The sequence below is a fragment of the Gasterosteus aculeatus genome, chromosome 17, assembly GCF_964276395.1.
Source record: "Gasterosteus aculeatus chromosome 17, fGasAcu3.hap1.1, whole genome shotgun sequence".
Taxonomy (NCBI): Eukaryota; Metazoa; Chordata; class Actinopteri; order Perciformes; family Gasterosteidae; genus Gasterosteus; species Gasterosteus aculeatus.
In genome coordinates, this window is record NC_135705.1 from 5,926,330 (window position 1) to 5,940,312 (window position 13,983).

Consider the following 13,983-nt stretch of genomic DNA (forward strand, 5'->3'; position numbering starts at 1 on the left):
GTCTCATTTACAGATTTATTCGTGGTTTTGTTCTGTTTAATTACTGATTTAGATCTTGTTACGGTAAATTCATTCATTTCACAATCTGTTTTCAGCATTTTCCTTTTTTTTTTTTTCAAGAGAGTATCAAAACATAAGACGCACAGTTTCTTTTGAAAGGAGCTGACATTGCTGTTCTTCCACCGTTCTCATTCCAAGATCTGTGTGAGGACGAGGAATTCCGAGCCATCCTGTTGGACCTGAAACACAAACACGACATTATCATGAAATCTCAGCTCAAACACAAGACCTCGCTGTGCCGGCGGACGTCCAGCGCAGGCAGCCGCGGGTGAGTGCTGACACCTGCTGGTGTTACCGCTGCTACTACCAAGAGTGCTTAGCCAGGCTTATTTACTACCCAAAGAGAAAATATGACCGGTGCACGGCACTGACTGCTCCGACTTAATCCAATTTAAAATCCTCATCCACGAAGTGAGCTGTAATTACAGACGAACTGCGTGCGGTTTCCGCTCATTAAGACACGTGAGTGTTGCAGGCATTTTAACTGGGTTTATTAAAGGCTGCCCTCATGTTTGTTGGCATGTTTCTCTCACGTGTCCACAGAAAAGTGGTGCGGCGAGCCAGCATGTCGGACAGACACAACTTGTGCCGCAAAGAGTACGAGACCGAGGCCTTCGTGTGGAGGGGAGGGAGAGAAGAGGAGCACGAGAAGGAGAAGGAGTCCGATCAGGACAATAACCAGGTGTTTAATGGGAGTCTTGAGGTTGTTTAGCACTTATTCCTGGTTTTAGATAATCCTATGCAACGGTTTTATAGATGCGTTTGGGTATTCCTCCTCTCAGGGTTCTTTATAATAATAAATAGAAAATATACTATAGAAAATAGGTAATGCACATGTCATAGTAATGTGAAAAAATGGAATAGGATTTCGGTCTTTTGTAAATCTAAAAAAATTTAAATCCTCCTGTAATTCAAATGAACGTAACAAAAATAGTATATTGTGAGGAAAAAGTGCTTTTCAAGCTTTCATCACAGACGAACCGCTGTTACACACTGATTGCCGCACATTGAGCAACGGGAGACTCTTCACAGTAGAAAATCAATTAGCTTTGTAGGTCTGTCACAAGATCAAAGATGTCTAATCTCCCCGTCCAGAGTTAGGCCTGCGTGTGATAATCTGACAGAGAGATTAAAGCGCTCTGCGTTGACGCTCTGCAGGTCAAACCAGCCGCGGCTGTGGAGCAGCAGCAGCAGCAGCCAGACCAGCACAAGCCTTCCACCATCCTCAAAGAAGGCGGCGGCAAACCGAACGGCCTCATCTCCACGACGACGTCCACGCCGCAGCCCCCGGCCCCGCCCTCCAACGGCGGCACGCAGCCGCCTGATAAGCGCGCGGCCGCCCCCAGCCCGCCCCCCCAGGAGGAAGCCGTGCCGAGAGAGCGCCCCCAGACTCTGTCCGAGCTCAAGAAACAGAGGTCCGCCGCCAAATTGCTGAATCACCCCTTGTTCAACAACGGTCACCTGGGCAACGGCTCGGCCGATTCCTTCACCGATGGCAAAAACGACTCCGAGGACCCCCGCATGCCGCTGGTCTCCTCCAACGGCAACGCGGTCTACTACACGCCGGCCAGCGGCGACCCGCCGCTCCTCAGACTGAAGCAGCCGGCGGATGAGGAGCCGCCGAAGGTGCGAACCTGCTGCTGCGTGTCATAGCAGCCTGGTCACGTGACTGTTGACGGAGCAGAAGTGCTTTGCACAGAGGAGCGAGGGAGGGGCTGTAGGAAGGAAGGAAGGAGTGTTCCCTGTTTCTACGCATCTCCCCACCCCTCCCCCTCCCTTTAAACTTTCTCTCCCAGAGAAGATGGGCCCCCCTGAGGAATGTACCTCCCTGCCAAGTCCCTCCCGCCACAGTGGGAGACATCTTGGGCGGGGCGAGTGTCCAGCGTAGCAGCGAGGAGGACAAGAACTGAGCAGTGCCACTTTGTTCCTCCGGGTGTCACTCGGATTCAAATTCAGTCTCCAAAAAGACAAGCGGAGAGAGAAGGACTGCGAGAAGCTGTCCCCTGTGCACCTTTAAGAATCCAAGTGTGGGCGGATCTTCTCTCGCCTGGAGCGGCAAAAAGGAGGAAAGTGGAGAAGAACTCGAGGTACAAGGGTCATGTTCGTCCTCAGAGGTGAAGAAGAAAAATACATCAAGAAAAAGGTGGTTGTCGTGTATTTCAACGCGATCTTCTTCGGGACAAACGAGCATTGTCGTCCGACCTCATTCTCGTTTCTCGGTCAAATGGGCAAGAAAGGCCACGGCCGAATCTGCTAGATGAACCCCATCGCGTTGAACCATCTGGAACGATGAAACGTAGCAAAACGAGATCTGTGACGTCTCGAGAGCAGAGCGCCGAGTCCTGCACGTGTGTTTAAAACTATCGCTCCGTCGCCGTCGTCCTCTCGTAATCGACCCTGAACCGACCGGTCGCGCTCGGGTTTTTATGCATTACTCGGTCTGCGCTCCCTCGTTTAGATAATTTAAGCAAACATGGTTAAACATGACTGTACATTTCTTTATTTATGAAATGAATGTGTGAAGAGAAGATTACGGTTCCTAAAGTTGAGTGTATTTATTTTTTTGGATGTTGTGAGGAGAGCTTGAAATGAATGGACTAATGGAGGGTAGGAAGGGTTCCTGTGTGCTATGTTACTAAAATCACGCAAACAAGCCACCCTGTTGGGACGGATTTAATAACTGCGTCGCTACGTTTAAGTGTTATTTGTTTCATGTTTTTGGTTTTTTTATTTTCTGGTGGCCATTGTGTGGCTGTATTTCACCCATTCACTGTATTTGTTTTATTACAGAACGTGTAAGTATTATGTAATGAATTACTGTTGCAGTATGGAATTGTATACTTGCCTCCGTTAATTAAAACATTAATCCACACATGGCTTTGATATGTAGAAGCCCACAACATTATCAGGTGTTTCATCATTGAATAATGCTGAAAATGAAGAATTGAATTATTTTGAAATCTGCTTTCTTGCAGATGTTTGGATGACAACACCAGAAGCGTCATATTTAAATATAAGATAGTGATCAATCTCGCCGCTTAACTCCATATTTCCCAAAATATTGAACTGCTCCTTCAATCTAATAGCGCCTCCTATAATCTCCTACTGAGTGCCAAAGAGTCTCCCATGATTTAAATGTGAAACTTTGGGGGTAAGATTTTATTTTGTTGCTGACGTCATGTGACGACCCACAATGTGTTAGTAAATATATGTCTGAGATGGTATCCCTGCATGTGTTCCCATGTACTGCATTTACATGTATGTGTTGTTACGTGTATAGGAACATATATGATACATTTACCCACATTGTGGAACATTGTTACATACCCCCCCCCCTTATATATATATATATATATATATATATATCTGCAAAAGACATCGTCATCACAGCCGTGACTTGAGTGTGCGGTCGGGATTTCTTTCTGTGCAAGTATTTTTCAACTCCATTTGAGGAAGTACGATTGAAGTCGCAGTCCAAGAGGTCGCCAGGTTCCTTATTGTTCGCTTCCTTCCCTATTTGTTGTTTTGAAAGCAGTCAAAGGCGGTGACATCATCACTATTCGGCCGAAGCTTACTTGAGTCGCTCAAGTTAACATTTATCCTCGCTGCTGCAGTCAATTCAATCTAAATGTCACTTTTGCTTCCTTAATAAGGAAATCTAAGTCGCGTTTAATTGTGTTTTTGTTTTTTTTAACTACGACCTGGTCAGTGATTATCAGTATTAGCTCAAACGTCTCCTGTTAAATAGTACCTGGTGTTCTCATAGATCGAAGCTTGTGTTTGTCCTCTATAACAGCAAGATTATAAAAACAAAAACTACTGATTTTGTAACTCCTGGAAAGTGTGGAAGGTTGCATTAACATATTTTGAATAAATTGTATATTTTGAGAATTTTAAATGGTCTCTCCTCAGTTTGTGAAGCTTTTTTTTCCTATGTCCGACTTTCTTCTTGGATGAAACGAGACATTTAAACAACCATCTTTGTGATTAATCAAGAAAGAAATCAATAGACATCCGTCTGAGACGTGTGGGCGTCACTCGCATTTTGAGGAAACAAACTAAAACATCTGTTGCTCTTTTTTTCCTTTCCTTTCCAAAAAAAAACTGTATTCAGACAATTAGTTGCTAAAGCGACTGAACACAGATGAGGTTTGCGTGCCGCGTGAAGGTTGGGATCCGTCTCGCCCCCCCGACGCTTTCTCTGCCCTCTTTTCTGCTCTGGAAGTGAAGGACGAGGCTGGACCGTCCTCCGGCACGCAGCTGCCGGGGTCTTGGCCCGGCATCAACTGCTCTCTTCAATGATCTTCTGTGCCATCTTCTTTCCCCTCCTCTCTTTGTGAGCTTCCTTTCATTCACCGTCTGCGGGGTCACAAGGTTCTTAACAGCATCTCCAATACATTTGGCTTTTAAAGCACCTACTGGCTAGTAGATCACATCGGGGATTTGAAAACAAACATCAACTCATTCGTAAAACGTTGACATCAGGTTTCTGTTCTCCACGTTAGTTGATCTGAAGCCCCCCCTCCTCAGTTTGTCTCAGGTATAGAGGACACCAGGTATAGAGGAGGACAATGGTTGCCGAAAACATGATCCAGGCTGCGTTGACCTCGTCTGCGCGGGCCTGGCTTTTGTCTAAACTTGGTTGTGGGCCAGCTGGCTGCGGTCCCAGTCCTCCAGTCCTCCGGTCCTCCAGTCCTCTCCACTGGAGGGCGAGGTGGATCCGTGCCAGGACGAGCACACAGGCGCATAGCGACCGCTCGGCTCCTCACATAGATGGGAGGGACGATGATGGACTGCGACCGAGGAGCCGTCCGGCAGAGCGACCTGGACGAAGCGCGGGAAAGATGAAACGGGGGGGGTGCCAGCGGTCGCCGAAGACGCCGAACCGCAGTGACGGAGCGACGGGCGGAAACAAGGGATGTTTTCACTGGTGAAATGAGAGACGTGGGCATGCAAATGAAGGGTGGACGGCGGGCCTGAAAGCGGGCCGGCGCCGGGAGGAGGCCACTTCTATTGAGCGCACTGCCAGAGTGTGAGGAGACGGCACAATAGGGAACAGATGGATGGCTCAGTGGGTCAGAACGTCCGCAGAGTTCCCAGGCTGCTTTGGGCTTTACTGGGCGTCTTGTGTCAATTGGCTGTACAAAATGATTCCCCCCCCCCCAGTTGGAATCATGAAACCAACCAATGGAATTCTGACTGAAGGAGAAAGTACCACAAACCGCGAGGCTGGTCTCATGAGACCAGAGTAACCGGTTTGCTGGCCCACTTCCGTCATCAGCGCTGGATGTCCACCTGTCAAGTGATCCGAATAGATAAACAACAGCATGTCATGAAGACGTCTGTACGCCGTATCTGAATCTACAACATATATAGACGTTTTTAATTTGGACACGATTATTAGATATTTCTGGAGAATATTACAGTCACCGTTTCCATCTCTTTCCCTATAACGTTATTGTTTTTTTCACAGAGAAAAAAACAATACACACAGCGTGGATGAACTTCTTCCTGTTCATTCTGGCTCTATGACGTAATACAAGTAATGTACTCAGATATATTCAACATTTACACATGGTGACGTCCCCTTCTGGCAAATATAGGTTTCATTCTTTAACAAATAACTGGGTATATAAATATGAGGAGGGGTGTTTAAAATGAAGGGCTATATTAAATGTACCCACATGTGTGTGTGTGTGCGTGCGTGTGTGTGTGTGTGTGTGCGTGGGTATTCATGTTGTTGCTTTGCTGAAAGACAAAAGGCTCGGCTGCTGCACTGACTCTCTCCTCCTCGCTGCTTCTCTTCGCCTTGTTGATGCGTTTGTAACTGCAACGTCTGTATAAGAAAAAGATTGGGGGAGGTGTTGCATGAAAATAACAGACAGAAATATTTGGTACAGTCTGACAGCGTCATCACTTCCATTTTGGGTCTGGCTTTTTTTTTGCAAAGGCATGCGAATCTAAATGAAAGTGATAAAATACATTTACAAGAGTAGCTGTTTGATACAATATTTTCTTTTTATAGTGAAGAAGTATCTTTTTATTCTAAAAAAGAGTTTCTTTGACAACGACTTTGAGGATTAAGCATTTACAAACAGATGAAAGTATTTCAAATAAGTTCCACCACATTCAAGTTTATCATTCAAGTGCTGCAGTAACACCGTAGTTACTCAATAATATAATGTAATGCTCTGACAAGGGCTATTGTGTAGTACAATTAATGATTGTACTTACTTTTCAAAGAAATAGCGGTATTTTTTTGATGTACTTCTACATTTTCTTGTTTTTTTATAGTGTGTTTGTAATACTACTTTGTTGTTTTCATAGTTTCTCCACCAGAAGGGAGAAAAATAACAAATTCGAGAGGAAGAAAACACTAGATGCATTGCGCTTTAAAACATCATTCTAACTGTTTAAAATGTCGTTGATATCTTTATCTCCCCATAACACGCCGTTCAAAATCCACAGATAAGAGCCCACAATGAAAAGTAGAATAGTGGGTGTTGTCAGAAGAATTGTGTGCAATTGTGTTGTTACATTTTGCCGATGTATTTGTTTCCCTTCAGCATGCTCATTAATGTGGATTTTCCTTTTTTTTCACTGTATATGTCTTGATTTAGGTTTGACTTGACGTCCACCTGGTCGTTATTGTTTGAAAATAGATTCATGGATAATTGCTTGCATTTTGTATAACACACGATGGGATTATACAACCAGCATTCCCCCAACCGAGAAGTGGCGACTTGACTTTAAATAAAAAGAAGAAGAAGCCGCAGGCGCCGTTTCATAACTCAATTGTAAGAATTATCACGGTTACACCTTTAAATACCCCTCCCCCCCCCCCTTCCTCTCTCTCCCTCCCTCCCTCCCTGCGCGCAAAGCTTCACTGTCTGCGATTGCGCGTCAGCTCTCATTGGCTGTGGGGGATAAGTGGCGGGGGGGGCAGGAGGGCGCAGGGCAGCATGTTGACAGCCGCCCGCTGACATAATTCGTCGCCCGACACCGTTTGAGCGGCTCCGGCGGAGGTTCGGAGGCTCGTCTCCACCATGTTTCTCTGCCTGTCCGCGGCGGCTCACGCTCCTAAGTCCCCGGGCTCGTTCCTCGGGGCGAGCAGCCGGGGGGACGTCACATTACGCAAGGGCCACGCGCTCCCGCGGTACCGGTGTTTCTGCGTATCCGTCCGGGCCGGCGATGCGAATGGTGTCCGACTGGGGAAACAACAACAACAACAACAACAACAAAAGCCCCCCGTGCGGCGACCTGTGGAGGACCGGGACTCGTGTTTGCGCCCTCTTGCGTGGGGACACTGGGACCGGATGGCGGATAAACACGCGGATCTCTGGAGACGCGTGCGAGGCGGAGGCGCCGGTCACGCAGATATGATCGCGCCGCGGCTCGTGCGCGCGAACGGAGGTGGGCTGCCGGCTCCGGGTTTGTTTACGGGTGACTGGGGGGGGCTCGGTGGGCTCTGCTCCGCCGGGACAATGCACACCAGAGGGTTCTCCACGAAGAGGAGCGACGGCGGCGAGGAGCACACGGCTAACCACAAAGGGGTAATTCATTAACTAATATTTGTTTGACCCCCCCCCCCCCAGTGGCAAGTTCGCACGGGCGCTCATTTCCCAGTCCCTCCCTTGTGCACGTTTGTGTGTATGTCTCCAAGTGTCCAAGGGGGGGATGTTAAACTCAAAATCATAAAATATGCAAATAAAAGTTCAACCGTCTGCCTGCCAGACGGGCTTAAGGTTAAACACTGCGTGGCCACGTGGCCTGTCAACATCTGCAGGAAATTGACAACACCAGTCGTTGCACAATCGATCCCGTCTTCACAACCTGAAGGTGACGTAGCTGAGGCGTTGTTTACAGGGTTGGGGAAGAACATTGCTGAGTCACCGTTCAACTGGTCCCCAGGAAGAAGGACTGGCAGAGAAGCTGATCGACCGGATTTCTTTTATAGAGGAGTCATAGTAAGAATGAGTCACTGTGTCCAAAAGACATTTCATTTAAATGGCAGGTACTTTGACACTTGAGCTTAACACAGAGGTAAAATGTGGTTGATCTCAACCTGCAGCAAGCAGTTCTTACAGGGCACAACAAACACAACTATACTGTATTATTACTGAATTATGCAGGCAAAGCGTTTCAGGTTTATTCTGAATTACATAATTATTATGTTGGATAATTACAAAAGAACACCAAGCAGCTCTCCCGCTGTGACAATGCCAACATACCTGCTGTGAACATGCTAACATGCCTGCTGTGAACATGCTAACATGCTCGCTGTGATGACACATGCTCGCTGCGACGATGCTAACATGATCGCTGCGACGATGCTAACATGCTCGCTGCGACGATGCTAACATGCTCGCTGCGACGATGCTAACATGCTCGCTGCGACGATGCTAACATGCTCGCTGCGACGATGCTAACATGCTCGCTGCGACGATGCTAACATGCTCGCTGCGACGATGCTAACATGCTGACTTTCAGCAGGTCTGTTGGCCACGTTAACCACCACCGTCAGTCGCTATTTGTTATGCTGGGGCTGATGGAAATTAGCTTTCTAGACACGATATGACAAAACAACGTTAATGAAACATTTAATTTTAACCTGGTGATGGTGTTGGAGGAAAAGTCAGGGAGTTGCCAAATAATTAGGATTCCTCATCTAGGCATCACAACTGTTAACAAATGCAACAGATATGTCACTCCAGCACAAGTGGTCGACCGGCCTACGTTTACTGCTACCCTGGCTGCAAAACCCTGAGAGACAATATACAACACTTTGCTTGCAGGTAGTGAAGCTATATTTTAGGACTGGAGCAATGAGAAATTCCTGATATGTTCTTATTGCAGAAACTATTGATACTGATGTTGGCTGACAACACGTAGCCAATTCCTGTGGTGCGGCCCGGTACCAATTGGCCCACGGACCATTTTTTATTTTGAAAACTGACTGGATTCTCGTCAGTTTCTTGCTGCCGTTTCTGTTAAGTTTGACTTCATCTTATCAACTCAAACACTTTAGCTTCTGCTTGAGGGACCCCCCCCTCTGCTCTATCCGTGTGCATGTGCGTGCACGCGAGTGTCCGTCTGTATTTGCATGCGTTTCCTTGTCTCTCAAAAGCTGTTATCAAACACAGCAGTGCCACTGTTCACCCTCCCCGGCACAACTCCCCATGGCCGCTCGCTCACATGACCCTCCCATACCGCTGCCTCGCCTTTTGGCTCGGCCCCGCTGGGCTCCGCGAGGCGAAGGCCTGCTCCCTCGCCCACTCTTTCCTCTCCATTGTCCATTGTCGGCAGGCCGGTGGATACGTCACCGAGGCCGTGGCTCCGTCCAGGGGGCTCGGGACAAACCGGACGATAAATTATCGACCTCGGGCCTCGAGAGGAAGACATTCTGAAGCGAGCTGAATGTCAACAAGAGGGGAGATGGATGTAAAGGAAAGTTTCTGTATGTGGGGCACAGCAGCAGCACATTCTGTAGAAGTTACCGAACGTTTTTTGGCTCATAATTGTGTTTTTGCACACTTCAGGACAGTCATTCACCCGTGTACTTTGTAACTTTTTTTTTTTCAAGAGAATTGCATTTGCAAAGTACCTATTAGTTTTGGATTTAGCTACTTCCTGTTTTCTCAGGACCGGATTGTGTTTCCTGTCTATAAAGGAGCTGTTTGGTGTCAGATGCAGCCGATGACCTTGAGGACCTTGAGGCAATATACCCCTGGTATATTTAATCATAATCATAACCTCTAATCAGCCTGCAAGTATTTTGTTGCAATTTCATTTCCACAGCAGCATTGATTGGGCAACTGGGTGACCTCCTACTGTTTACTTATACTTTGGTCAAATATTTCCTGATTCAGGTCTCACTATTATTTGTGTTAATATATATATATATATATATATATATATATATATTATTTAAGAATGCTTCAACTGTGATTCAGTATTATTTTCTTTAACTTAATTGTGCTTTCATGAGACACTTTCTTAGTTTGTGGAGCTGAAGGGCCTCATGATATTTATTACAATAAGCTGCCAGAACAAGTGAAGTGAAGATTGCTGTTTCACGCTTATTTACCACACTCAATGTCACACTGACCAAAGCGAGTTCCTGGAAAAAATCTGTTTCATATTAAAGGGATATTTAGGTTTGCCGTGACGACGTGTTTCCACATCCAACAGCAGCTTTAACTTTGTTTGTAACAAACGGTAACGGTTTGTCTGTGCCGGTTCTGCTGCTTTAAGCATTTTTGATGACTCATTGTTTGACGGCGGGGTTTGTGTCTTGGATCCTCCAGGAACGTGTCTGCAGGTCACAAACGCTGAGTGTGTATGTGTCAGAGGCATGAGTGTGTGTGTGTGTAAGAGAGAGACTGACTCAGTCTGAGTGTGTGAAAGGGTAAATTATCACGTGAATTAGCTAAACCGCCCAGCAGCCTGTTTAATCAGCTGACTCGGCCTTGTTTGACTTGTACATCACGACCTCAACTCTGTGCTCCATCTAGTTCACAATGTTTCTTTCTTTTTCTTTGTATTGTACTTAAAGTGAAGAGGATGTTTTCTTTTTACAGCGCTACTTATTATCCAAAACTTGTCAGTGATTCTGCAGAGGAAAAGTAAATTCTTGACTTGATTAAAGATTTACTGTTTCATATCCGTTTGTATAAATCGTGGATGTGGTTCGTGACATTCAGAGGATTTTCATGGGTCGAAGGCCAACAGCTGCAACCCTCCACCCTTTTAAGGTCAAAGGTGATTGGAATGTTCACATATTTATTGCACCCGTACATCATGAATGAATGTGGCCTTCTGTCGAGGTCAGAGTGAGAAATGACGGTCAGGTTTCCGCGTGACCCCCTTCATACAAACATCGTCACGTCCACGTGATATTTTTTGGTTGGTTCTTTGATCTTTTCTGCTTCGTGGGATAGAATCCCAAACACAAACTGCCATTAGTTAAATCCGCAGTGAAGCCATCTTTGGCGCTGGACCGTTTTGTAGTTTCAGGGAGTTCTTGGAACTCCTAACGGGAAAAGTTTCCCGGTTACGTACCCGATGTGGAAACCGTGCCCACGAATTGAAACCACTTCCTCGCTCTGCTCCCCTCATCTCACTTTGGGCTCGTCCCCCTCCACTCAATTGTGCTCTCTTTTCAAACAGGAATTCAAGGAGGCCTCTTCTACTTCCCCATCTGCAGCGACGCTCCCGGGGGAGCCGCAGCCAGAGGGAGGAAAACCAAACAAGACCCAGCAACTGAAGAAAGTCTTCAAGGAATATGGAGCGGTGGGAGTTTCCTTCCACATCGGGATCTCGCTCATGTCCCTGGGAATGTTCTATCTCCTCATATCCAGGTGACAAAGCATCAGATTTTAGCCCGTACATGTATAACTCATGCGTTCTACATCTGGTCTCTTTTACCAAGTCAATAAACTGGACTCTACATCACGCGTTATGAACAACGTGTTCCACATACCGTGACCTTATCTGGTGCTATTTTGTTTGGTTGATCGTTTGGCCCGAAGCAGCACTGGACAACCTTAGTTTGAGTAGAAGCATCGGCGTGGCCGAGTGCCAGCAGGGACTTAAACATTCCTTACAGCCGACGATGACTCTCGAAGTAAACTCACTGACTGTGAGAGCCGTTGAGCATCATCGCTGTGAGGCCACGTCGCCCGGATGAGGTTTTGTGTTGATTGAAGCAGCTCTACGCCTCGTGTTTAGTACTATTTGCATATTCCTTTTGCCAAACAGCTCAGATGAAAATACACCGACTCTACAGAACTGTTTCACAAAGGCAGTGAAAGATGTAGCTGGTTAAACCCTCTTTGGTTTTGTCGTTTTTCTTATGCTAATGTAATCAGTTTGAGGTTCAAAAGGCCACAAAATGAATTATGCAACATTATTTTGGGAGCACAGCTCCCTCTGGTGGAAATCATGTGACTTTGCATCCGAAGTACTGATGCAGAACCCAAAGAGACGATGGGACTTCACTTGTTAAATCTTTTGAAATCTCGGAGGATGTGAATGCTTTTCTATATTTTACGCTTCAACGCTGCGTAATGAACCGTATAGGGCTATTTATTGGCTCTGGAGCATCCTATATTAAAATATGGATTTTTCTTTGCGTAATGTAGTAATCCAGATGATCGCCCAGTTACCCAGAGTCCAAATGTAACTATATTGTTTGTATGTTGTATTTGTTTTATTTATTTTCACTAAAATTGAATTTATGTTGGTTTTATTTATTAAGAATGATCTTTTTGTATTAATTTTATTTAATTACGTTTTTTGGTTTAAATACTTTAATTTAAAAGAAATGTGAGGGGGGAGGACCATCCTGCCTAATGTTGAAAGTGATTATTTTAAAATATTTACTGGAAGGTGGTCCACTTAACCGCATATACCTTTGTTACACACACACACACACACAGGATTGATCCTCAATACACCTGTGTGTAATTCAAAGCCAAATCTGAGAAGAAGAGCGCTGAGTGATTGTCTAACAAGAAAATTTGTACGTACTTCTAACCTGTTTCCCGTGTCATCCGTCTCCCCAGTGGGATCGATATGGCGGCCGTGCTGTGCAAAGTGGGCTTCAGCGAGGCGGTCGTCCAGTCTAAGATGGCAGCGGGGACGAGCACGTTCGTCTTGGCCTACGCCATCCACAAGCTCTTCGCTCCGGTTCGCATCAGCATCACTCTGGTGTCCGTGCCGCTCATCGTGCGCCACTTCAGAAAGACTGGTCACTTTAAACCACCCACGCCTGCACCCTGAGGACCCCCCACCCTGTCCTCTGCTGCCTCATCAAGCAGCAGACCTCCTGGCTCTTAGTAGCCACAGTCAAATGTACCCCTGATTCATTTGCCTTCATGTGAACATTTTCTTCATTGGTGCCAGTGGAATCAATGTGTTCAGAGTGGTGTTTTTAATGAGTGCGCATTCCAAAAAATACAAAGGCTAAAAAGCTCAACTATTTATTTACAATCAGTGGTGTGATCAGGGATTTTAAGCTCTTTCAGTGTGAAGGTCCTTTTGTAGGGTTGGAAAAAGCTGATGTCTCCTCCTCGGTTCCTCGTCAGCTGACTGGGCCGTCGCTCCGGTGTTGCATGACTCAGCAGAATAATTCAGGTTCTCTCTCTGTCTCCTACCTCGCTCCTCTTTCTCTCCTCCCCCTGCTTCCTCGGACCCGCCTACGCCGTTTTTATTTCCTGCCGTGGTTTTGGCTTCCTCTCGACACCTCTCCCAGCATCTATTTCCATTCTTCTCGTGTCCCTCTGCTGTGCCGCAATAACCCCCGACTACGTCCATCTGAGAGTGAAGCCGCCTGTAGTCCAATGCAACGTGAAGAATGTTGATTTGAGAAGGTTTCTTTCCCCGAATTTGAATGTACTGTAGTTAACTATTAAAAAAAAACAGAATTTCTCTTTTAATATGTGGCGTTTTTCTTATGAAATACTACAATCCCACAGTGAGTCAAGACACCTTCCTTGATTGCCTTCCTCCTTTTCCGCCACACTGGGGAGCTCACGAACTACAAATATCCAGCTGCTCTCCCTCCATTACTGCAACAGTTCTCATCTCTCATAAGATTGAACGTCTTTGTACCCTTGATGTCTTCAAGATGGATATCAGCATTATATCACCAGAAGGAGCATCGCTCCTCGTGCGTCCCACAAACACACCATGCTAAATGCTTCCCAAACTCCTCTGTTGTTGTCGCGCGTGACAGATAGTCGTCTGCCACGCAACGGCCGAGGAGCTGTGCAAATATTGGGAGATTACTCAAAACATGAAAATATTTACTGAACTTCTTGTCACAGACAACCGGATGATGCTTCCTCTTGAAAGACTAGTCTGAAGAAACAAAACCATTATTAAAGGCTTCTACCTAACATGACCACTTTTATTCCTAAT

At 46.2% G+C, this 13,983-nt stretch overlaps 2 protein-coding genes and 1 long non-coding RNA gene across 6 annotated transcripts in view; 2 read left to right on the forward strand and 1 right to left on the reverse strand.

Annotated features, from left to right (window-relative positions):
• Positions 1-3,958, forward strand: part of ppp1r16b (protein phosphatase 1, regulatory subunit 16B) — a 50,460-nt gene extending 46,502 nt beyond the window's left edge. For all 4 annotated transcript variants that reach the window (XM_040203951.2, XM_078091752.1, XM_078091753.1 and 1 more), the window contains 3 exons: positions 199-328; positions 604-742; positions 1,219-3,958. In XM_040203951.2, the coding sequence (XP_040059885.2) occupies positions 199-328; positions 604-742; positions 1,219-1,713 (764 nt within the window). In that variant the 3' untranslated portion in view covers positions 1,714-3,958. The remainder of the gene's footprint in view (positions 1-198; positions 329-603; positions 743-1,218) is intronic.
• On the reverse strand, positions 4-1,711 carry LOC120835224 (uncharacterized). Its single transcript, XR_005714552.2, has 2 exons — positions 1,522-1,711; positions 4-239 (listed from the first exon to the last, which is right to left on the reverse strand). It is a non-coding gene; the product is annotated as an uncharacterized LOC120835224 (long non-coding RNA).
• Positions 3,959-6,913: 2,955 nt separating the features above from the next.
• fam210b (family with sequence similarity 210 member B) lies at positions 6,914-13,499 on the forward strand. The gene is made up of 3 exons (XM_040204231.2): positions 6,914-7,613; positions 11,230-11,420; positions 12,627-13,499. Exons 1-3 carry the CDS (start codon positions 7,107-7,109, stop codon positions 12,841-12,843), a joined length of 915 nt encoding a protein of 304 aa, XP_040060165.2. The 5' UTR covers positions 6,914-7,106; the 3' UTR covers positions 12,844-13,499.
• The last annotated feature ends 484 nt before the right edge of the window (positions 13,500-13,983 follow it).